This window comes from Elgaria multicarinata, chromosome 3, assembly GCF_023053635.1.
Source record: "Elgaria multicarinata webbii isolate HBS135686 ecotype San Diego chromosome 3, rElgMul1.1.pri, whole genome shotgun sequence".
In the NCBI taxonomy this organism is placed as follows: domain Eukaryota; kingdom Metazoa; phylum Chordata; class Lepidosauria; order Squamata; family Anguidae; genus Elgaria; species Elgaria multicarinata.
The window spans coordinates 91,400,650-91,427,070 of record NC_086173.1 but is presented as its reverse complement, the minus strand read 5'-3'; the positions used below and the strand labels follow the sequence as shown (position 1 = coordinate 91,427,070).

General features: G+C 42.5%; 1 protein-coding gene across 4 annotated transcripts in view; it reads right to left on the bottom strand.

The window, feature by feature from the left end:
- The window catches only part of GRIA1 (glutamate ionotropic receptor AMPA type subunit 1), a 233,476-nt gene extending 207,296 nt beyond the window's left edge, over nt 1–26,180 (bottom strand). For all 4 annotated transcript variants that reach the window (XM_063120901.1, XM_063120902.1, XM_063120900.1 and 1 more), the window contains exons 1-2: nt 25,802–26,180; nt 23,281–23,418 (exon numbers count right to left, since the gene is read on the bottom strand). In XM_063120901.1, the coding sequence (XP_062976971.1) occupies nt 23,281–23,418; nt 25,802–25,883 (220 nt within the window). In that variant the 5' untranslated portion in view covers nt 25,884–26,180. The remainder of the gene's footprint in view (nt 1–23,280; nt 23,419–25,801) is intronic.
- Between the last annotated feature and the right edge of the window lie 241 nt (nt 26,181–26,421).

Here is a 26,421-nt window from a genome sequence, read left to right as displayed (position 1 = left end):
TCAATCCAGAGGAAGAGGCGGGACTACCCCAGACAAGGCAGCCTTGTCATGTACGTTTGTTGAAGTACTCCAGGACCAAAAGCCTTGGGGTCCAACATCACCTCTTTCAGCCCAGGGAGGGAATTGTGTTTCCTCAAGGAGCATCCTAGAATTCAGACCTGACAGATGGCCTCACAAACTGATCTATTTTAAAAATACTGTTTGTGGGAGGGAACATACATGGGTCAGATATAACTATTAGTGTGACACATGGTCTGGGTTTGTAAGGTTACAGGCAACCACTTCTTCTCTTCCAGATTTAATTGCAGAACCTAAAGGTGAAAGGCCGAAGGGCTGAGCACTATTATTTTTGTATGTGACAATAATGAAGAAATCATCTCATTAAACATGTCTAATTAGCAAGCAAATTAATCATGCCAAACTTCTTATTTTTCCAATTAAAAGTATACCTTACAGAAATAATAATAATTACTATTACAATGGGGATATTTTATAACTCAGGGTGGAATCCTGTGGAGGTAGTTGACTATCCAACACAAGGCGGCTGGAGCACAGAGGAAACCCTCGCCTCCGTGCTCCAGCCACCTTGCATTTTTGCCTGTCTAGCTTGGGAGCTTCAGAGCAGGAGGGGAAAGAGGCTGCGCAGCACATAGGAAGCTGTTTAAAGTGGCTTCCATGGTGTCCTCTCCTCCCCACTGCCAGGACCACCCTCTTTTTTCCACCGCCACATTCCGATTATGAGCGCATGGCAAGAATTGCACCGGCTATGAGGGGCACCTGGCTCTGACCTCAGTTTCCGGAAATTGGAAAATCCTATCACCCTCTAAGCATTGTCAAGTGGCCATAGGATTGCACCTTCACTCTGTTTAATGAGTGAATAGCAACATCCCTCAATTTTAGCAAAATATATGATGGCATAGGCATGAGAGGATTACAGTGCGCTTCATCAGATGCAGCATTCATCTAACGCACAAAAGCATATGCAATAATAAATAAATAATTTTTAAGGTGCTGCAACACTTTTTTATTGCTTATGCTAATTCTGGAAGCTCTTGGGTTTTTTCTAGGTTAGTATTTTTTTTTAGTGTGCAGTTGGACACAAAATGTGCAGTTGTCATTAAAATGTGCAGTTGGAAATCTGATAACGTGCAGTTGAAAAAAGTGTTGGAAAAAGACATGTGTTATGTGTGTGTGTTTATTAAGAACTTAACAATAGACAAAGTCAGGGATGGCATGTAAAACAAATAATGTAAGGATGCAGGTGAAAGAGCCCTTGATGGTGTGACTGATGTTGTTGGGTCCTGTGACAGTGTTGCCTGAATAGATGTGGGGACAGAGTTGGCACTTGGTTCTATTGAATAGTCTGGTCCCTCTGTTTCTCTGTCCTGTGCACTATTGCTGGTTAGCATCTGCTTCAGGTTGGGGGATTGTCTGTTGCAGTGGTTTAAATTGGGGCTGTAGGTGACAACCAGTGGTGTACTACTCTTGGTCTGTCATCCTTCCTGGGTATCTGTATGGCCCAGTCAATCTTTATGTTTAAGGTGCTACTAGTGTTGGTGATAATCTGTCCAGTCGTGTTTGGCTTGGGCGGGGTGCAGGGTGTTTGTGTGTGTGTGACTGACAGAGCATTTGTGCAGTTGGAAAATTTGCTTTAAAAAGCCTCTGTTAGCAACAGTCTTCTTAAAAAAGGAAAGAGATGTTTTAAATGCTTTGCCAACCGACCTGAGAAACCTCGGATGATCTGAGCAAGAGAGCTTTCTGTATGCACTTCTTATGGTGGTACCAGGGCTAGTTGGATGACGTATCCTGCTTAGCCTTGTCAAGCTCACTCTCCAAATAGCAGCACTCTCAAATTCTCCACCAATACTAAAAGTGACACCACTCAAGAATAGAAAAAACTACCCTCCTCCCCTCCCCACAGGCTTTGTCACTCATCAGCCCACTCTCCCTTTTTTTTCAGCTCCCCCAACCCCAGAGCAATCTAGTTAGCAAGGTTTATGATCTCCAAAGGAATAGGCTATTACAAAGCAATAATTTGCAATACACTGAAGGCGAGCTGCTTGGAAGATATTGATTTTTCATTTTCTGAAAGGTGATTTCCATATTTATGCTGGCATTTTCTCTCTTAATACAGTACAGGCAGGCCAAGTGTAATCTGACATGGTTTGCAAACTGCCTCTTTATGGAGACTGTAAAATAAGCCTGGTAGACCTTTCAGGAAAGGATCACAGCATTCACAAGCACTTTGATTTAAAATCAGCTCGGTTGATACGAGCTAAGATTGCCATTGAAAGGGCAATTTAAAGCACCTTTGGCCAGGATAATAGCACCCATAGTCTGCTTGGAATACCAGTTTTAAAGGCTGACATATTTTTTTTTTACTCATTCTTGTGTACAGGTATCCCAATACAGGCATTTGTATATGCAATCATGCCTACTAGACTCATCTTGGCTAACAATTTTTCTAATATCGTGCATTTTTAATGTCATCCTCACTAGTATACACCTCTTTGCATGTATGTTTTGATTGGTGAACTCCATTCAAAACTCAAAAGAAGAGTGAATTTTGAAGGACAAATGAGTTTCAGTTCCCTTATTGGTTTGGAAGTGTGAAATGAGATAATTTCACATTAAAATGTAAACCAAAACTAATTTCTTCCTTACCCCTAATTGGAATCCCTGAACCCAGAACAGAATTTTAGTGACACTACAAGCTGCCCTCTAGTGTGTTTTTTTGAAACACAAAGGTGAGGTAAATGATGCTATGAGCTCAGTTGGATTTTCAATCTCATTGAGTTAATTATACAGAGCTGCAAACCCCGGTGTTATGGTATCTAAACACATTCCAGGCTTTAATGCATGTATCTTTTCCATGCAACCATGTGGATCTGAAGTACCAGGTTAAAGGAAGTTCTTTAACCTGAGCGGATGTACTAAACCGAAACTGAATCAATGCCTAATAATACTTAGAGCTCAATCGTAGACCAGACCAATTTCAAGACAACTCTTATGGGAGTTTGTCTGAAAAGCAGTGGGGGAAAATAATGAATTTATCAGCAGGGCAATTTGGAGGTGGTGGTGCTGTGTAGGAGGGATATAATGTAAATCTTCCTTTCTCAAAAGCTACAAGCATCTTTGACCAGGATGTTGGCAGCCATAGCCCACTTGGGATACTGGATGTCTTTCCTCGGGCTTCCAGAGCCACAAAACAGGAAGCCTTTTGATTCTCAAGTGTGCCATCAGGTGGTCACTGCCACGACACAGGCTCTGAACAACAGGCCTGGCTGCGGACACTCCCTGCTCAAGCTAAGCCCCACCACTTGAGGAGCCTGAGGCGAGGGACAACCACCGCCTTTTTCCAAACTATGTGGAGAAAGGGGTTGAATTGGAAGGATTTCAGTAATAAATTAAAGCGCTGTGAATTATATGTACTGAGGTGAATTATTGTCAGAGTGGGTGTTAAATGTAAATAACTGCAGATGATAATTGCCAAACAGACATGTGGGATTTTTGTGGTAGTTAAAACAAACTGATTAAAATTTTATTTTAAAAGTTCACAAGCTTTGTTTCATAATAAAACAGTTAAAAAAACACCTTTTTAAAACCTCTCATCCAATCCTTTCACTCTTCTCATACATGCTTTCCTTTCTCTCACACATTCACTCTTGAACTTTCTTTATTATCAGTATTGATTAATATATACCAACTGACTATCAGCACACCACCCTCAAAAGACACCACTCTCTACACTGAACCTCAAATTCTCCAGAACCCAAGTACTCTACACACCAAGAGCAAACATACAGAGCTAACACAGAGAGAGCTCACAATCTCCTCAGTCATTCCCTTATATATCACTCTTCCCCCTCCCAAGACATTCAGTCTCCACCCACTCAGGTCAACATTCTAAACACACCAGACTTACAAATGTAGACATGCATTAGGGAACTGACTTGTGGGGTGTAACACCACAGTCACCTCTGCTCCCTGCCCCCATGGCCAAATATAATGGGCTGGAACCAGGTTTAAGCTGGATCAACTGTGCTGGTGGAAGTGGATTTTTCTGTGCCCACCTTCCCATGGTAGACCCTCCAGCCCCCTGAAACTGCTAAGCCAACCAAAAGGGGAACCCCACAAGGAATGCCCCAAAGCAAAGATGCAGATAAAAAAGGTGAAGTGTTCATTGAAAGAAAAAGATTCTACATGCAGGTCCTTTTCCAAGGAACTGCTTTGAATTCTGTCCTCATATTTTCATTCAAATTTTGTGTGTATGTGCGGGGCATACCTCCAGTTCATATACTTACATATTTCCCAGGCATTTTAGTCTTTTAGCTCTATTGCTGTATTCTGAATCTCTGCACCACTGCTAGGTTTTAATCTGTTTCTTTTTTCTTTTTACTTCATTTTTAATTGTAGTTTTATATTTTAATTTTTCTTGTCTTGGATCTCATACTGCATTTTATGGGTTTTTTTTTATTGTTGTGGACTGTCCAGAGAGCTTCAGCTATTAGATGGTGTCATAACACAAGCCTCACACACCAGGCCTTGTCGCACAGATATCCTCTTGAAGCCAAGCGCCACCACTTGAACAACCTGAGGGTAGGGTAAAACACAACCTTTCCCTCATACGAGAGGGTAAAAGCTAGAATCTGAAAAGGTTTTACTGTGTATGTAATAAGCTGAAGGTTATATATAAGGTGTTTACGATAGTAACTGTAGAGCAGGTGATAAAGCCAAGCAGACACGTGGTTTGAGATAACAAAACAAAATAAAATGTTTATTTTTGTTTAACAGATCTTAGTTACTTCAAATTCAAGTTAACCTGCTTAATCTACTAGTTTTAATAATAACAGTAATCTTAAGTCTCTTAAAATCTTATCTCCTTTCACTCTTCACACCACTGACAATCATAACTGACACTCCCAACTGCCAACCAATTAACCAACTCCTCAAGCTCTAGACTCCCACATTTATACTCTTCCCCCCTTTCACAGCATCATCAGCTACACCCACTCAGTCCAACATTCTACACTCACTAGATATACAAACCAGACATACCTAAGGGAACAGAATTGTGGGGTAATGCCACAGGTGGTATAGAAATGTAAGAAATAAATACTTAGATCACCGAACTTGTTTTTTTCCAATTGGAAGACCAATTGGAAAACCTCTGGATGTATCCATCTCTTAAAGCATCTTCCTATAGTTGCAGTGTTACGTCATCTTTGAAAGAAGAAACATCCATTGTGGGTTACTATGTGGAATGATGTGTGGATCATTTCCACTCCTGAGAAAACAATTTGCCCAAGTCAGCATTTCTCCACAGTTTAATTCCTTGCAATTCTCACAGGTGTGTCAGCAAAAGGACCAGCATGTCAATCAAGCTGGCCCGGGCATATGGCCAGACCTCCAGGGCCATGTAAGGGGATAAAGATGAAGATTGAAATGGGCAAGTAAATCACTCCCTTGTCTTTTCAGTAGAATGGAGGGGAATTAATCTCCATGTTAATTGCAAGGGGAATTTCCACTGCCATTGTAATGGATTTGGAAGAGCAGATGGCAAATCACAGTGATCATCACTGTCCAAAATGGATCCTCTCCCCTGTAGCATGTGCTGCCATTGCTGCAAGAGACCGACACAGCTTTCTGCATCTATTCTATAAACATGTTCTTATTTAGAGTTTATATCTCTTTCTCATAGAAACAGCAATTGGACACTGAAGTTATTGAATTAATTCTGGGCCAATATAGGTACCTTCTATATGCTTTCTTTTGCTGTATAAATTGTACCATTCACTAATGGATAACATTAGAAAGAACAGTTAGATTGTGAAGGTAGCATAGCTGTGTTTCCTTACACAGTGTCACTATAAGCCAGGATGGGAAATCCTTCTGTTTTCTTTCCCCTACCCCTCCTCTCATCCTAATTTGGATTAAGGATGGACAAATCAATTTCACTTTTTCCTACATTCAATTTTTTTGGGAAGGAATTTGTGGATTTTGATAAGTTACTTTCATTTTTGGGGTTGTGAACGGGTCCTTTTTAGCAATTTGCAAACTGAAATTAAATTCTCATACATCCCTAATTGCTCCCCGCCCCTGGACATTTTATCATCACCACAACCCTGTGAGATATGTTAGCTTTAGTGATGGTGACGGGTCCAAAATCACTCAATAAGTCTTTGAACCTATTGGCTCTGCATTATTCCTTATGGTCTTGGTCTTGTTCCTGGTTCTCTGCTTCTTCTGGAGCATGTCTCTAGGCTTCTTGATCAGGATGGGAGGATTTCCCAGATTTATTTATTTATTTATACATTGGTATCCCACCCTATAACACTGGGATCTCAGGGCAGTGTTCAGATAAAATCATGCAGCAGGGCCTTGCTATTTACTGTTTTACTCTGTACAGCACCATGTGCATTGATGGTGCTATATAAATAAATAAATAATAATAATAATAATAATAATAATAATAATAATAATAATAAATTGTCAACAAATTAAAACCAGTATAATTTTTTTTGGAAGCAATAGAAACAATGAAAAACAATCAAAACTACATGCAACCTTGGAGAATTTAGCTTTCAAAGGCCTTGATAAAAAGCCATGTTCTAACTTGATGCCAAGATGAAGCCAACGTCGCTGCCAGTTGAGCCTCCAAGGGGAGGGCGTTCCACAACTGGAGTGCCACAACAGAGAAAGCCCTCTTCCACATCCCACCATAATGTATGTCTCGCATTGGTGGGATGCAGTGGAGGGCTCCTCCAACACAGATCTCAGATCTCAGGCAGGCATGTATAGGGAGAGGTGCTCCCTCAGTGCACTTCCACGGGAAGTCATTCAGTGCCCCCAGGGTGTGTGCACTCATGCTAAGTTCTGTTTGTTTAGCAAGAGGAAACCAGGTGCTAAGAAAATGCTTCTTCTGGATACAAACATACTGTCACCCTGTATGCTGGATCTTAAAAGCAATCTATTTTCCATTCTTTTCAGCCTCTTTTAGCAAAACAGAGTGCAGAGGAACAGCTCAAGGTGTCTGCCACCTGGTAATAAATGAGTCGTGCACAGAGAAAGTGAGCTCACGTTCCATGATTTGCAATATGAAGGTCTCACAGCTGCTCCTCATTTTCATAATTAGACAAAAATAAAAATAAACTCTGTCTCTCTCTCCCTCTCAAAAAAGAACGCCAATTTGATGGATGGGTGACAAGCTAGCCAAAATTTACTCTCCACATGCAAAAGAAGAGCCTATTATGAAGCACTCATTTGATATAATAGCTGATTTTCAAACAGAGGCAGAGATATTTCACACAAAATGGTTCATATATTCAGTGGCAGACACTCTGTGTGTGTGTGTGTGTGTGTGTGAGTGTGAGTTGGGGTAGGGGGAGAACTATTTTGGTGACATGCTAAAATTGAAAACAATTGACAATACATTGACAATTTCCTGAAAACATATGGATTATTTCATCAGGAAGAACTATGCTAGGGGTTCATATTCATTGGGCAGTATCTGTTGGGGCCTTCGCACTGTTGGCCCCTCCCACTGATTCCATTGTAAAAGAGGGAACCACCCCTTGCACTCTGGAACAAGTGGAAACTCTCATTACTGGATCTGGACAGGTCAGCGGAGCTCTCTTATGTGAGCTCCGCTGACCTGCCCCATTCCAGAAACAAGCATTTCTGTTTATTGCTGGTAGCTTCTGGAAGCATTACATTTCCGTTGCACAAGTGGTGGAGTCTCACTTGTAGAACAGAATTGGTGGCAGTGCAGCACTTCATTGAACATGGCCTTTATGTTATTTCTGATTTATAAGGATTGTTGTCAAACCGAAAGGCTGTGTTTAATAAAATATCGTACAAATAGGTAAGAGTGCTACATGTGTTGAAGCATTGCAACATAGACTTGAGGAGGAACTGTGCTCTATGCTTGAGATATTTGGCATCATGCCAAGCAGTCCATCCCTTTTTTTATTATTCATACAGCAGCATGAGTGAAAAATTCACTGGGTTCACATTCATGAGATTCACACTGACCAAATTTGCACTTCCCAAAGTTATACACAAACTGTAATGCGCTGATACTCGCACTTCCCAAATTTCACGATGCAGTTTGCAAATAAAAAAAAAATGTGCACAATAATGTATATAATAAGGACAGTGCATACCAAAATGCACACAATAGGGAAAAGTACACACACCAATGTGTATATTCGGGAAATGTGTGCACAAAACTGCATTATATTAGGGGAAACCAATAGCAAAAATATATATGTATATTTAGAAAAGTGCATATATGAAACTGCATGTTTTGAAAAAACTGTGTGGTTTTTATCCTGGTTGTGCTTTTTATACTGTATTTTGTATTTGTGCTTTTAACCTCTTGGTTGTTTTATTATGGTTTTAATTTTTGTGAACCGCCCAGAGAGCTTCGGCTGTTGGGCGGTATAAAAATGTAATAAATAAATAAATAAATAAATTGATAAGTTCCTATGAGAATATATATAAAATTGTATGCAGACTTTAAAAAACAATTTGCAAACTGATGCAGAAATGGGGTGGAATGAAAATGCAAGAAAAATGAGAAACACAGTGAAATTGAACTTGGCAGATTTATCTATTCCTATGCCAGTGCCTTGAATGATGATGGTAGTGGTGGTGGTGGTGGTGGTGGTGGTGGTGGTGGTGATGATGATGATGATGATGATGATGATGATGATAATAATAATAATAATAATAATAATAATAATAATAATAATATTCCACCTTATTTGCTACAGAGCCATCAAGGCAGTGTACAACAATTTAAAACAATGCAACCTTCCAACAATAAAAGAACAATAAAAGCAAGAACTTTAAAAACTTTAAACCATTAAGAAACTACCCATTAAATAACATTAAAAAGGCTAAATTGAAAAGATGCATCTGTATACCCTTTCTAAAGGCCCAGAGAGTGGGGGCCAATCATAGCTCCTGAAGGAGTGCATTCCATAGTTTGGGAGTAACACAGGAAAAAGCCTTTCCATACATGTCTGACAAATTGGCCTCTGTGTGTAATGGTGTCCTCAAAAGGGACTCTCTTGCAGAACTTAATGCTTGGGCAGGTTCATCGTGAGACAGGTGGCCTCTTATATTGCCAGGGCCTAAGCCATTGAGGGCTTTGAGGACTAAGACCTTGAATTGATCGCAGAAAGCAATTGGCCACCAGTGCAGGTCTTATATGGTCCCAATGGCATGTACCAATTAGCAGCCAGCTCCCACATTTTATATTAAATGAAGCTCCCAGTGCATATTTTGCACCAAGTGAACCTTGGGTCTGAACAGCTTATTGGTGGCACCTCATTCCAAAGCTCCTGATGTCCTCTCTCTCCCAGGGGTTTCATGTAGATGTAAAGGAACATGGGGACAAGACAGAGCTCTGTGGGGGGAACACAAGGCAATGGCCTTGGAGTCAAATGGTAATCCCCCAGCATCCTCGCTCTCCCTCACTGTCTTCAGGAGGTGTCAACTGTGGCATGCTTTAGGCACCCAGTAAAGACTCTTTTCTAAGGTCTTCTTCCCTGATTGATTGGGCTGCCTGGGGCATTGCTGGCTAGGGCATGCTGGGAGTTGTAGGACTTTTTTTTTCTAATGGTAATAAGATTGTGCCCTTAATCTACTGCTGCTGCTGCCACTGGAGGCACAAGAAAGGCAAGTGGGGGAAAGTAGTGGGTGGGAAGGTATGTTATGGAGCTTGGAGGCTCATCGGGACTCTGACTCTGTGGCCCTTCCAATGGCTTCACTGGAAACACGGCAGGGTCATATTTGGGCTTCAAATCAACCAAGCAACTTCCAGTGTTTTCTGGAAAATATTTTGGTGTTTTGAAGTTCAAATCCAGAGGTCTTCTTCTCTCTTGCAGCAAAGGCTTTTGTTTCCAAAATAATGAATGCATATCCAAACCCTACCACCACACTTTAGGATGCATGTCTATCTTCACCCTAATTATTCCTGAATTTGATTAGTTGGATCGTCATTATTTGAGTTACAGTCATTTGACTTGCTCACGTTCTGATTAAAATTAATTCACCTAATTAAATAGCCTACAGTGCACCATGTAGAAGCAACCAATCATAATTGGCACAAAAACAGAATTGACTAAATACTGAGTTATTGAATTACTGAGTTGTGTAACTGAACAGGAGAATATTTAAGCTGGGACTGATGGTGAAAGTGTGAACCTCCTGTAGCAAAGGGCAGCAATGGGACACAATTCAAATGGCTAATTCTGTAATCAGACTGAAAGGATTGAACCACTATAAGGGGGTACTGTAGACTGTTTCTCCAGTTGACATGGGTAGGATGGCATTTATTGTGGCCCTGTAATCTTGTTCCATCAGGTCATATTCCACAGGCATGGGGAACCTTTCTTCTGTCACATTCCCTCAGAGCTAATCTGTTGGGGGCCACATGCTGGCAGTGAGCAGAACCAAAACTGGGTGGAGCCATCCTCTTTTCTACCTCTTCTGCCACCCCGTTTTCTCTCTCTGTCATCCCCTTCTCTCTCTCTCTCTCTCTCTCTCTCTCTCTCTCTGTCTCTCCCCCCCCCGGCTACCCCCTTTTCCTCTCTTCTGCCATTCCTTTTCTCTCTCTTTCTGTTACCCTCTTCTCTCTCTCTCTCTCTCTCTCTCTCTCTCTCTTTCTCTCTCTCTGCCACCCTTTCCCTCTTTTCTGTACCCCCTTTTCCTCTTTCTTTCTAACAGCCCCTTCATTCCCCCCTCTTCCCCCCCCCACAGTGAGCTGCCACAGGAGGGACAGATCACTTTTTGCCAGAGGTCTGAACTGATTGCTTTTGAAATTAGGCCAAGGTTGTCCACCTGGGATATACCATCTCTCTGGTCACAGTGGGTTTATACAAGACCCACAGTTAGGGCTGTGCTCCGCTTTTCCTCAGATCGGAGAAGCAGAAGCGGATTGGGGTGCTTCGCCTCCCCATAATGCGGAGGTGAAGAGGATCGGGGGAGCAGCAGAGCGTCGCGGAGCGGATCGAGATGAAGGCGGATCCTTCGCCTCGATCTGGAGCTCCACAAAAAAGGTAAGGGGGGTTACTTGGCCCTGCCACTGCCGCCACCACCCGTGCCGCGACGGCGGCAGAGCCAGGTATGGGGGGAGGGGGTTTTACCTGGTCCATCATGGCCCGTTGCCGGCTTCACTAGAGCCCGCAGCTCAACCCAGAACTGGGCCTACAGTTCTGGGTTGAGCCGCGGGCTCTAGTGAAGCTGGCGACGGGCCAGGATGGACACAGGTAAGGGGGGAGGAGGGAGGGGGTTTACCTGGCCCTGCTGCCACCTGTGCAGTGATGGCGGCAGAGCCATGTAAGGGGGAGGAGGGTCTTAACTGCGTCCGTCCGCGGTTCGGAGGCTGCTTCAACTGAGCCTGAGGACTCAAACAGGGGGAGGAGGGAGGGGGGTTTCCTGCAGTGCCGGCGGCAGAGCCAGGTGGCTGCAGCTGTGGCCTGGTCTTCCTGTTTGAGTCCTCAGACTCAGGTGAAGCTGCTGCCGGAACGTGACGGATGCAGGTAAGGGAGGAGCAGGGAGGGGGGCCTTTCCTGGTGCCACTGCCACCACCGCAGTCCATGCGACGACAGCAGCGGAGCCAGGTAAGGGGACAGGGACTTACCTGGTCCATCGAGGCCCGTCGCCGGCTTTACTAGAGCCCGCGGCTCAACCCGGAACTGTAGACCGCAAGTGGGGCCTACAGTTCCTGGTTGAGTAGCGGGCTCTAGTGAAGCTGGCGATGGTCTGGGATGGACGCAGGTAAGGGGGGGAGGGAGGGAGGCCTTACCTGGCCCTGCCACCACCGCCGCCCGTGCGGCGACGGCGGCAGAGCCAAGTAAGAGGGCAAGGTGCAGGGGGGTCTTACCTGCATCCATCAGCATTCTGGCGGCTGCTTCAACTGAGGCCGAGGACTCAAACAGGAAGACCAGGCCGCAGCTGCAGCCTCGTCTTCCTGTTTGAGTCCTCGGCCTCAGGTGAAGCTGCTGCTGGAACACGACGGATGCAGGTAAGGGAGGAGGAGGGAAGAGGCCTTACCTGGCGCTGGCGCCGCCACCGCAATCCACGCTGCGATGGCGGCGGAGCCTGTCGCCGGCTTCACTAGAGCCCACAACTCAACCCAGAACTGTAAGCCGCAAGCGAGGGCCTACAGTTCCGGGTTGAGCCGCGGGCTCTAGTGAAGCTGGCGACGGGATGGGACGGACGCAGGTAAGGGGAGAGAAGGGGGCCTTACCTAGCGCCTCCCCCACCACTGCGGAGCTCCGATTCGGAGCCGGAGCTCTGCAGCGGAGTGGAGCGGATCCTAGGCGGATCGAGGTGGGGCGGAGCGGGCCCGATCCGCAATTTGCACAGCCCTACCCACAATGATGTGGTTGCAACGTGCAAAACCCCAGCTGTGCAGTTTTGTGAGGCAAGACCACAACTTGCACCACTACAAGACCCTCATCCCTGTTTTTTTCTTACCAGACCTTATCTGTGTTTTGTCTTGCACAGAAGATGATGAAATCCATGAAGGTCTCATAGCTCTTCAGATATTGATTTCCACCTGAGTTCCATGGAACTTGTTCCAGCTTCTGGCATTTCCTCTGTTATCCTGTGACAGATGTGCATCTGCCTCTGTTACAACCCCAAGACCTCAGTTATTAACTGACAGCCAAGATGCTCTTCATCCTCTTGAGGATCCCCACCATCAGCCACATATTATTTACTAACCTTAGACGTAGGTCTTTGGTGGGCGAAGGGGGGTGTTACTGCGCATCAACCAACCAATAAAAGCAATCAAAAGCATAGCCTGGGTAATTTTGTATGGGTCTTTTATTCCTCACTTCCCTCTTCTCAAAGAGATCAATTCACTTTGTATTCCACTTCTTTTTGTCCAACTGTTGGTCTGGTTTATGCAAAGTTTTAAGTGACTATATGAGCTGTGTTTTCAACAACACAGGATAAAAGGCACAGTGGGAAAAATTAGTAGGGGAAAATATCTTGCTGTTGGAATTGATTGGCAATGACATTTAAAGAGCAGGATGGAGGAAAATCGAACGAAGATGGCCGAGGACTAATGACTGACACACTGAGCAAACAGAAAGGGGACTGCTGTGGTGTGTAATGTGTGGTATCATTTTTGAGATGTGTTGTGCTGAGAAGATGCTGGCATGCTAATGCTGATCGAAAAAACGATCTCAGACTTATTTGAACCTCCTTAGGTAATTTGTTTCTTCAAGGTATTCTTTCATGTTCCTCCATTCTCTGAATGGTCTGAGGCAGCCATAGCTGGAGACAGGACCAGGGGTCAAAACAAAAAACAAATCTGATTGGAGGATCTGGTGGCTAATTGAAAACTGTCTCAGGAGGAGGAGGAGGAGGAGGAGGAGGAGGAGGAGGAGGAGGAGGGATGATGTTATTTATGTATTTATTTATTTGATTTGCACTCTGACTTTCCATCAGGAAAACAGTACTCGATGCATCCATTTCGTATGCAGCCTTCACGTCAGTACTTAAATTTAAATCACTGGACACTGCTGAGCAGTGGAGGCTGGTGGCTTCATAGAATCATAGAATCATAGAATAGCAGAGTTGGAAGGGGCCTACAAGGCCATCGAGTCCAACCCCCTGCTTCGATTTCGGTGGGGGGGTGATTCCATTCTGGGTTTGAGTGAGAACCAGCCAGAACTCCAAAGGAGCTCTCCAAAGTGCTGAGCCTATTTTGGGGCTAGGACTCAGCACCCTGGATAGAATGGATTCACAGCCTCACTGAAATTGGAGATGCCTGCCTCCACTGCTGCTGAGACCAATAAGCAGATATTCCCACCTCACACATTTACACAACTCATTCTGCTTTAGAAAGGGGCATACGCTCCTCACAGGGCAACATATGAATCAGGCTTGTGCCGAAGACAATGGGAGGGAAATCAAGGTCCCTATGAAATGAAGCCCTTTTGTCTCTCAGAGCATTGCCTTAAGGCAGGTTTCTATGTTAAATAAATTAAATAGTAAACGCAGCATATGAAGCATGGGCAGGGCTATGCCCAGTAATCCTGCCCTCCTGTTGCATGTGCCATGGAGCTCCATTATCAAGCATTTGGGTTGAGGGGATTGCAGAGGGGAGGCCTAAATATCTTTGGGGGAAGGCTTCGCTCTGATTCAGAATTCTGCACCACTAGGGCTCCCAATCACATTGAGACCTTCGCACACACAGCTCGATGTGCAGCTTGAGGGCACACAATGTTGGGGCGTGGCTCCTCAGCATGACACCTTGCCTACTTATGCACTACATTTACTACTTCAATTAATGACTGAGAATAGGGCTATAATAATAGTCTTCCTCAACCTGCTGCCCTCCATATCTGTTGGACTACAGGTCCTATTATCCTCAGCCAGTGTGGCCAGTGGCCATGCTGGTTGGGGGTGATGGGAGCTGTAGTCCAATACATATGGAGGGCAGCAGGTTGGGAAAGGCTGGTATATAAGACACCAATACACAGGTCTGGCCCTTCCATGAGATAGGGCGAATCATGGTAGCGGTGGCAGCCGTCCCCACTAGTGTATGATCACAGCGGCAACTCATGCTCCTCTCCCCATGTCCAACAGCAGCAGCAGTGACGTGCCCTCCCACCTCAGGCAGTGGGAGGTTTTGCACCGGCCCTGCCAATACTGGCATTATAATTATTAGACACCTATAAAACAAATTGTCTACTCATACAATTTTAAAATAGAATAAAAACACAACAAAAGCAAAAAAGCACAGAAAGCAAGCATTATAAAAATACAATATAAAAGTAGCTAGATAAAGTAAGGTAAAAAAATTAGGAGATAAACCAGTAATTTTCACTTAATGACTGAAAATGGCATTCCAAATAAACGAGTAATAGTTATTTTTGCAAAAACACACACACCACATTTCACCTGATTATTAAACAGAGAAGCTGCTTGGATTCAAGTATTGCTCTGAGTGCTTAAAGTGTGCAGTGTAGTAATCTATGGCTGAAATCCGGCGCACAGTTCACCTGCTTCAATGGCCTGACTGCGTGCAGCATTGCACCATATGGGAACATGCATTTCAATTGCTTTTATGACACTCCTGGGATAAACAAACACAACACAAAAAATTTACATAGTATCGTACAACTGAGCTCAAGGAAGTTTAATTACAAAACTGCATTTTAATTGATTGCCAGTGGAATAAATTACAGCAGTGCCATTCTGAGAAATAGCGACCAATGTACGTTTATCCACAGAGGAGCTTTCTTTCATTCAACATAGAATAATGGTTTAATTGCAATAAATTTAGATCTGCAATTTTGAATATTAATATGTGTGCCTGTTACTTCTTGATACTACAGGGCAATTTTAGAGCCAAAGCAAGGTGCAAGTGTGATCCATAGGGAAAGAAAGGAACATTTCAAAGCAGCAAAATAACTGTTCCAATTACACTACAAATACTACTACTAAATTTATTCTGCTTTTGCTGCTAGTCACTACTAGTAGTATAACTATGACTACTAGTAGTACTACTGTGACTACTACTAGTAGAAGTACTGACAAGGCCATCCAATCACATTATTTTATTATTACTACTAAATGTAGTAGTACAACTAGCAATAATAATTAATGAGACTGGATGGCCTTGCCAGTACTAGTCATAGTAGTCATGGTAGTTATGTGATTGGATGGCCTTGCCCATTTTCAAATGGATAGGAATACTGAAAATCAAATCTGAAAGGCGGGAAGAGCCCATGTATTTTAAATGTCTAAATTTGCAACCATTCCCACTGAATTTTGCGTTAAATGAAATTTTTAGGCAACTTAGTGAGGCTACTGCAAGGACTAAGAGGAATTTCACTTGAAGCCAAAAGAGGTTTCAATAGGAGTAACAGAACACGTTGTGGGGAAGTGTTCCACACACCCCTGTCTGGACCAATTAGCTCCAGATGCCCTAACAAAGCATACATTGCAAATCCACTACCACCCAGGTACTTCTCATATGCCTGCACCTAGATAGGGTGACCATCTGGAAAGGAGGACAGGGCTCCTCTATCTTTAACAGCTGTATAGAAAAGGGAATTTCATCAGATGTCATTTCTATGCATGCATCACCTGGTGAAATTCCCTCTTCATCACAACTGTTAAAGCTGCAGGAGCCCTGTCTTCTTTTGTATCTGATCAAGAGGGCAGGGCTCCTGCAGCTTTAACTGCTGTGATGAAGAGGGAATTTCCCCAGGTGCTGCACGCATACAAATGACACCTGATGAAATTCCATTTTCCCTTTAAGATGCAGAAGCGCTGTACTCCTTTCCCTACACCTAGAGAAAATGATCTCCTAATTCTATAGACAGTGCCAAATATGAGCAAATATTGAGTTTTCCTAATGTCAAATTGCATTGGTGGGCCAGAAAGAGAGAGTGAAACAACATTCTTTCCTTGTATATGGCAGAGGAGGGGAAACCTGAGTTTATATTTGGGAAAACACCTTCCTGTTCCCAAAGGACCACAACTCAGGCACCAGAATACATTATACATTGACCCGATTCTGACTCATTGTTTCTTGCTATTAGAGTCAAGCCCTATGTTCTCTAGCAAATGGCTTCAGTGAGAGAAAGAGCCCAATTTTTCCCCGTATGTTTGTATTTTACCTTTTTGCATATGTTTGCTAGTGTTCAAATCATAGTCCCAATCAGCTGCTGCCTCAGCACTGTTTGGGTATGTGTGTGTGTGTGTGTGTGTGTTAAAATCAACCTAATTCTTCCTAGCAACACTGATCAACCTGAATGTCTCTTAATAGTTTCTCCTGTGTGCAGTGAAAATATTGTCCCTAAAGCTCCCCCCACACTCCTTAAAATCACCATAAAAAGAGGCACTTACCGTAGGGGAAGGAAGGTTTGTTTGTTGTTTGTTTTTGCAGAAAGTACTACCATATTCTGGTTGACCCATACTTATTATATAGATTTTAAGCACATGCAGACTGACCCATCTCATCTTACATCATATATATATATATATATATATATATATATATGATTTCTGTGGTTGATGTTAAGTTGTGAGCAGAACTACTAATGCAGATCAGTGCACTATCATGCATGCCTGGCACTTTGGAAATTTCAAACTAAATAATGCTATATAAAATTGAGTATCAGCTCATCTCTTAGCCATAAAAAATACATTTTTTGACTAATGACATCTGTCTAAATTTCTCTATTTAACTTTTTCTATGTTGATTCAGTAACACAGCAGCAGCAACAAACAACAATAATATTCATGAAGCAGTACTGTCATGTCTATCATCAATGTAATAACTTTTAAATGCCTCCTAAAAACATATCTTTTAAAACAAGCCTTCCATGGATTGTAATTTATTCTGGGTTTATGTGATTTTAAAGTTTTAAACTGGATTTTATGGTTTTAGTTGTAAACTGCCCAGAGAGCTTAGGCTGTTGGGCAGTATAAATATTCAATAAATAAATAAATAAAAATAAATCACCTGAAGTTACAGGACACAGTGGACACATTTCCAGATCACAGTTGTAATTATTAAGTGGAGTACAGTATACAATCATGGATGTTGAATGGAAGAGTATGTTATTTTTACATAGATAAAATATTGGTTGTTCTCTACTTTGGAAATCTGACAAAACTCTGCCATAGATTTCTTTGTGAGAAGTCAAGGGTTTACTATTAGAGACTCTCTGTCAATAGAATGGTTACCATGTAGGAGGTTAATATATCCTTTTGTTAGATGACAACATACCAAAATTACATATACCCATCACATTATGTGACAGATTATTCTTGAAAATGTTTCTGGTGGTAACAGCTTTGTGGATGAGCACATGTAAGCAAAAACACCCTGTAAAACATCCCCTAATTTAGGTTTCTGGTTAGCAATTTCATGAAATGTATGCTCTACAAATGGGATCTGCAACAAAATGTTGCAGTGTGAAGTGCTGCTATTCTGGATTCCAGCTACTCTATTCCATTCCCACTGGTTTTCCATTCTCTCCGCAACACTCAGCCGCTATTCTGTGGATTCTGAGTACGCTCAGTTCTTATTTGGGGGTTAGGATTTTCCCCTACCTTAGTTATTTCCCTAAATATTTATTTATACTTCTGCAAACATTGGAGTTCTACCAAAACTAGTGACACCTCTTCTGCATGGGTGGTGCCGTTTTGGTTACAAAAGCAACAGAACGTCGGAAATAGAGAGAATGATAATAGATTCTGATGCAATTCAGTTGGTTCTGCTACTGCTGATCTTGCAAGCTAACAGGAACATTTATTACATTTTCACATACTACCATTTTCCATTAAGGTGGTCCCCCCACTGCAATTTCATTTATCATTTTCCATGTTAAATTATATTCGTTTGGGGATTATCTCTGTACAGCCTGGCAAACGATGCAGTGTCTTTTCCATTGCTGAATTCCTAATATTCCTCAAGTGAAAGACACCCCAGTAAGCTCTTTGGCTTTCTTTTTTTCCCCTGACTCGTTACAAAATTAAACTAGAAAACGTTTTGGGGGTGATGATAGGGCTTTCTCTAGAGTAGCTTCAAATAGTCTCTGAAAAACAAATCACTGGCAGGATCTACACTGCTGCTTTATAATGGTCTTGACAATTGTTGGGGCCCAAGACACATTCCATATACAGTTTTCAAACCACTTTCAAAGTGTTATATCCTGCTTGGTGTAGATCTGGCCTCAGTTGCAGGGGTATCCTTTAATTCATTTTCTTTGATTCACTATAAGAGAGCCAATGTGGTGGAATTGGACTGAGACTCAGGAGATTCAGGTTCTAGTCCTCACTTGGCCATGAAGCTCACTGAGTGAGTTTAAGTCAATCACGGACTGTCAGCCTAACCTACCTCACAAGGTTGTTGTGAGGATAACTATGTAAGCTGCCTTGGATTCCTTGCAAAAGGAAAAAGATGGGATATAAATGTATATTTATATGTTGGCATATAAACTTTAATACATCTGCATTGTTGTGGGATAAATGCCTAAAATCTAAAATGGCTAGATATTTGTATTTACTCTGGGATAGTTCACTTTTTAAATGTAACAGGTACTATTGCTGCAATGTTGAGGGAAAGACCAATGACTTCTGCAGCCAATTTCATTTGAAGCCAGCCCCATTTTGGATGAGGTAGAAGCCAATATCACTGTGTAAACAGTCAAGATTTAAACGCATCAGATATAGCTGGTTTATTATTGCTTTATATCACCAAAGATGATGGCATGGCAACCAGGCAACAGCCTGTTATTGCTTCTGGTTTATGGTCTGTCAGCACAGGGTATCTGTTCTGCTGTATCTCACTCCCAAGTCTATTTCATTATTACTTGCTAGAGGGCAGTGGATATCTTGTGCAGTTCACCATTCTTTCTTTCTAAACTCCTGCCCTATGCAAAATAGTCACATGTGGGCAAGGAATGCAGAGTTTCACAGGAGAATTCCGTAGATCAAACAGGAAATTCGCCCCATATCACTGCCATTAGTCTCAAGAGACACAAGAAAACTTTTTTTAAAAAGAAGATCCGCAGTTTAGTTCCCTTGCAAATAAGTTGTACTGCAACTCCCATCATCCCCTGTTGATGCATCCATGGAGCATGCTGGCTGGGGTAATTGGACATGTAGTCTAACCTAACTGGAGGCCACCAAGGTGGGGAAGGCTGATTTAGATTGCTGTCATCGAGTTGTCTCTTCTCATTTACAGTAGCGACGGGCGAACCTGTCAGTTTTGCTTTTGCCTGCTTTCAGTTTTTGAAAGCCTCAGGTTTTTCCTCTCCTGAATATGAACTTGGCAAATGCTGGTAAGCTCTAATCAAAAAGGAACTGAAATAAAAATTCACACTCATCTGCACCAGCCATATTCAATAGCTACATCATAGAGAGGATCATGATGTACCTGCCTCCAATATAGCTGTTAAGGATGAGGAGACTGTTAGGAAGGGAAAAAAAGAGTTGGCGATCCTAATTCTGAACTAAAATGGTTGAATATACAGGGTTTCAAAGCCAGACTTTTTAGAGCGAGCCACGGAAAGTCCTGGGACTGGATCGACAAATCTATCAGTTTTGAATTCTGCCACAATTATTATTATTATTTTTAAAAAATCTCAAGTTCTTTTCATTCCATATGAAGACATTTGCAAATGTTGGTAAAGTCTAATAAAAAATGAATGGAAACAATATTCTCACCCATCCCTAATTTAGAGTAACGCTTACTAGCTACCATCATAAGGTTATTAACCATTTATGCATGGAACAGATCCTTGCATAATAGTGCAACATGCCTCTGGCAATTAACATGAAGAAGTTTCATTCAGTAATTGTTTGGTTCCAAGCTCATCACTGCTCCCCACTTCTTGAAGCGCATGGAAGCACATTTGGGGAAGATTGGAGACCAGGATGGAGGGAAGGGGGCCTAATCCCCCTAGCTGATTCTGTTTTATACATGCTCCTGTCAGGCTGTCCTTCTCCCACCTCAGTTTCCCATCTGATTTCAGAGCTCAGCTTGGGGGGGAAGGAATACCCCTATATTTGCTGGGGAGAACAGGCAGGTGAAATCAGGTTAACTCCTCCCACTGCTCGCTGATACTTTACTGCAAGTTTTGCTAGCCCTGAAATTAATCTTACAAGGGAAACATGGGTTTCCATTGAAGCCATGTTTTTCCCATGATGCCAATTCCATTCTGAAACATCACGCCAACATTCTTCTCAGAACAACCACCTGCTTTGTGAATAGCTGAAAATATTGTTGACAAGGCATCCGGGGGCGAAGGTCATTCATGTTAACAACAACAACAACAACAACAACAACACAATGAAGAACATGTTTTCCATCTCCATAGAAACAAGCAATGCTTATTTGCCTAGAACAATATTTACGTCACTTTATGAAAGGAAAGAACTCACCAAAGCAACCGGGGCTTTTATATACTGCACAAAAGGAAATTATTATGATGTACTTCCCCACTGCTGTTAGTGCTTATAGGCAAGGAATATAAGGAAGAAGGGGACCTTGATTAGTACAACTTTTAAGCTAGATTGAAGAGGTACAAATGTAGTCCTCCATTTTGCTGTTAAAAGCAAAAATTGCCTACAACCCACACAATGATGGAAGCTTTCAACTTAAGAAGAAATATGATAATAGATGCAGCTGATGAATGGGTGGGTGGAAAATGGATGGGTGGAAAATGGATCTGGATCAACTGGTAGATCCAGTAAATCCTATCACTCTAAACTATACTGCTGAAATGAAGAATTCTCTCTCTCTCTCTCTCTCTCTCTCTCTCTCTCTCTGTGTGTGTGTGTGAGAGAGAGAGAGAGAGAGAGAGAGAGAGAGAGAGTGTGTGTATGGTGGATTACCAGAAATGGATTTTTGTCTGTGAGCTCCATTCATTTCTGATACACAAAACAAATTCCTGGGCTTGGTGTTCCTGAATTCTACATCTTTTCACAGGTTGATAGTCTAAGGGTATTAGTAAAAAACAAACTGCATCCCACAAGCCTGATGTCCACCCACCACTGTTGTAATCTAACTTCCAAGGGCCATCTAAGACAAATGTTCTACATGAAACCGAACTCTAATATAAAGCTAGTCAAAAATATTGTTCCCTTAGGGCTGGCGTTAGAGTGGGAGATGGATTGCTCACAATTTATCATTGTGCACATAATTTCAGATCTATGATGACTAATTAAGCACACTTAGGAATATTTCAGAGGGCAGGAACCATCAAATCACCACCGCACAGTGATATTATCTGACCCCATGACACCACAATTGATGATATTATAAGCTCAAGTATCAGCAAAATTAGTTAAGTCCAGAAAGTCAAGAACTGTTTGAATGGGAGGATGGAAGGGAAAGACAGAATTTTGTTTTCAAAGATAAAATATTCAACATAACTTCTGTCACTAATTATCCCATCTTCATCAGCTATTCTAGCGGCACTATATCCCCCTAGTGTTTGGCTAGTTTTGATGCCATTCATTTGGCTCCATTTGTTTGCATCTAGCAAGTCAATCCTTTCACTCTGGCCATGAAATAAGTGTGATCTCCCTTTCTTTGATAGAACTATATCTGTCCAAGACCCACATTTCTGATTCATCTTCTCACCTTGACGCCACACTCTTTCAGTTTCTTGTATTCTACGATCTATTATAACCACAATTTAATTCCATCACTTGGAAATTACTATAGTAACAGAACAACAGGGATCAGAGATGGATATATTACTATTTTGTCCATACATTGTCCTTTATTAATAACATGCCACCATATGCACATAGAAAGAAAACTATATATACAATAGTGATTCTTCTCTGACTGATGCATGGGAATCCAGAGATTATTCACTCAGATGTCTGGGACAAGGTTGCAAAAGAGGTTAAAGGTATTATACTTCTAGTTCATTCCTGGGTCCAACAGATAAGCCCTGACCAAAGACTACGTTCCTTCCTTGTATGACTCCCCTTAATTTAAAACATGAGCAAAAGAATTCTTATAACACCAAATCAAGTCCTCGTCTTTGAGAATTACAGCCTATATTTGCAAAGACCACAATATGGCAGCATTCCAATATTTTAATTGTAGAGATTTTATTTCCTTGATTTCTTTTATGCATAATCCTGGATAATTGATCGAGAAAAATATTCCTTTAGCTCCCACACTGCTGGCACCATGCAAAACTATCCACCATACCCTTTTTGGGAGAAATGTTCCATAAAGCCTTCTATGAAAGGTTCTGCTAGTGCATTTTTAGTCTAAGAAACATGTTAATTGCTCAAGATAAAAGACTAAGAATAACTGTTTGAGCTCATTCCTCTCACCTGGCTTTCATTATTGGTTGCATCACTAGCTTGCATCAACATCTAACCTCAGATAACTGCATGGCTAAGGTGTAGCTATCAAAAATGAATGGAATAATTCATGCATCCCACTTTTCCATTCTGTATGTGTCACACATTTGGGACATGGAAGAACCATAACCACTATGAAAAAACCCCAGTTGATGACAGATGAATACACTGCTATGAAAAAGAAAACCCAAAGAAACCCAAAGTTGCCTAAATCTCTAGGTAAAGAAACCATGAAAATGAACTTAGGGCGGGGGATATCTTATATAAAAAAAATCCTTATCATTTTGATAGAGAGCTTTTATTTTATCAGCAGTCTCAACATGGATGAATCAGACGGGAGAAGAAGAAGAAGAGCATGAGAGAGAGAGAAATGTTGGCCTGTGGATAGCCACTACTTACAGGTGTAGGTCATTTCAAAGCTGTCGCTAATATTCACAATATCGATCTGGGGAGCCAGCTTGGGGGGCTCTGTGAACTGAGATAATGCAAACATAAAAGCTGCATGTTCCTGGGATTGTTGAGTAGGAAATAATCCCCCTAGGAAAAAAAGGAGAAAGAATGAAAGGGGGTGGGAAGCATAAACTGAGCATGAGATGACAATGGCATTATATGACTCTGCTATAGCATGCAATCACTGATCCTGTTCAGACGACATGCTAAGCCATGGCGGTGAAGCATTTTGAGCTAAACATTATGGCTTAGTGTGTCGTGTGAACCAATCCTAACCAGGGTGGCTACATAACCACCATTTAAACATGCTCACTAACCATTTGCTGCAAAAGGGTAAGCAGCCTAACCATGGCTTAGCATATCATCTGAACAGGCCCATTATGTGGCTATACTTTGCTAGCTCTTCAGTAGCTCAAGCTTCTCCAAACAGTTTTCCAGAAGGGGAGCCACAACAAAGAATCCTGCTGTACCTTAAAGACGGAGGGCCAATCTTATACATGTTTAGATGGGGGGAAAGTCCCACAGCTCCCAGCATTCACCAGTCAGGCTGGGTGGGGAATGCTGGGAGTTGTAGGACATTTTTTCAATCTAATCATGCATAGGATTGTGCTCTAACCATACGTATTTCGGTATGAGTATTTATGATTCTGTGCCATCTGATCCTTACGTAGGTACCAGTTTCCGAACTACTTCTCAGTATATTCATAAATGGAGTAGATCAGAGTTGTGGAGAACTGAGGGTTAATCTCCTTGGACCACATTTCCTGGCAGCACTTTAAAGGTTAAAAATGAGTGTGGTGGAGAAAAGGGATTAGCATCCCTTCCCTCCCCACACATATACTCATTTCCTTTTACTTTACACAGGGTCTGAATCTGACACATTTGCCCACAATGAACAGATGTTTACTCAACAAGTTGTTGAACTAAAAGAGATCAAACAAAGAAAGACAATTTTGGCATTATTCAAGCATCACCTTTCTTTAGACAATGTGGATGGGGAATGGCCAAATTAGTATTACAAAGGAATAGGTATAGTAAGCTCTCAATGTCCAGGTGGGCATGTCCTATGACATAATGAATGTAACCTGTATCATGAATCAGAATCAAGTAAAGGAAGACCACCCAGAAACCTGGATAATGTGAGAACTGCTTATTATTGAGTTATTTAATTACTGGGCTTAGAAATACAGCATATTGCAGTAAGACAATGAAGTGCCCAATTGGATCCAAGTGGTGGTTTCATTAAATCTGGTAGATTGTGATTCTGGTCATTTCTTATGGGAGTGCAATGTGTACTTACACGGTTGGATCTAGTTTCTTACGTACTTTTGGTGTACGTTTGAGTTTAATACAAATGCAAAGGGAGTGTTATTAAGTACAGGTGTGCATTCAAGGCACAAATAGAACAAATGGCTGTATAGAATATATTATTATTATTATTATTATTATTATTATTATTATTATGTCACTTGCTATATCAATTACATTCACCAGAGCAAGAAATAAGCAGCATTAAGGGTACCCCACCGCTACAAAGCAAGATACCCTATATGATCAATGGCATGCACAATTCTTGCAATAGTGCACAATCTTAGGAGCTGTTGCCAAGGAAAGCGTGAGAAATGGCAGCCTACTAATTTTTTCAGGTTCACCTTTTGTTTCAAGGCGAGACACAGAAGAAATATGGAAAAGGGGGGATGCCCACAAGGGAATGTAAAACTGCAATAAAAGCACTGAGCACTAGCCTGGGAGTCCCCCCCACCCCACCCATCTCTGTCTCTCCAAGGGTGACAAACCAGCAATCGGCATTGCAAAGAAAAGAGAGAGAGAGGCGTTAAGGAGAGACGAGATTCACAATAGCCAATGCGATCCATAATGCACCGGGGGGGGGGGAGAAGCTGTGGGGTGAGTGGAGGAGGAGACAAGTGGAAAGAATATTGCTCATGATCGGAGCTAGGGTAGGGTGGGGGAACAAGTGGATGCATGGAATGAAAAGGGACTGGATGCAACATTTCCCTGGCATTGCTCTGCTTTTGTTTCGCAGCAACAACAAAGACGAGAAAACTGATTTCCCCCTCCCTTGTCAGGTATCTCTACCTACAGACATGAGAAAGCATTACCCCCACTCCACCCACCCCACACAGCAAGTGGTGGTGGTGAAGAAAGAGGATGCAAAGTGGTTCTCAGCCCAGTCCCTCTCCAAATGGAACGCCGAGTCCTAGATGTAGGAGGAAAGAGAGATTCCCCCCACACCCACCCTCTAAGAAGAATAGACCGATACATGCCATATTTGGGTCCCCTCCACCATTCCACGGATATGGCCATTCATCCCATGCCTCGGCCCCAGACCCACATTCTTTCTTGACAAGTAGAGGCGGTGGATGGGTTAGATCACCCTACACACGCGCGGGCATACACAGGCATCCAGGAGCATCCATTCAACCGAGGAAGGCGGCGGATTCGTACTCACCGATCTGGATGTTGCTGGGGAAATTGACCCCCAACACTGCCCCTAGGAAACTGGTGCAGAAGAAGGCAAAAATGTGCTGCATATTCCCTTTTGCATTGGCGAGAAAGAAGCCCAGGTCCAAGCATAGATTTGGTATTTCCCCCCTTCTGGTTCCTTCCTTCCTTCCTTCCTTCTTCTTTGGTCCTCTGTTCTTCTTTTCTTTTCTGCCCCTCTTTTTGGTCCTCTCTTCTTTCTATTATGCTGTGTGTCTCTTTCTCTTGGAATCCAGCGCTTAGATCGCTGCCTTAACACCAACTGACAGCAGGATTAACTGAGCTCTGAGAAAGAGAGAGAGAGAGAGAGACCCCTCCTCTCACTCACTCACTCATGCACACACACGCACTCATGCACAGACACACACAGAGTGTGTGTGTGTGTCTCTCACTCAGACTACTATCTTCCATCAAGCTCATTCTCCTCTCATTGTTGTATCTCACCAGCAGAGATGCAGCTGTGTACCCCCCACCTGTTTTCCCCCCAGTCTCTTTCCTTAAGTCCCCTCCTTTACCATGTGCCCTCAGCGTCTCCCATCAAATTAATCTGCTTCTTTTGCCGCCCCTCTCCCCTAGTGCCAATACTTT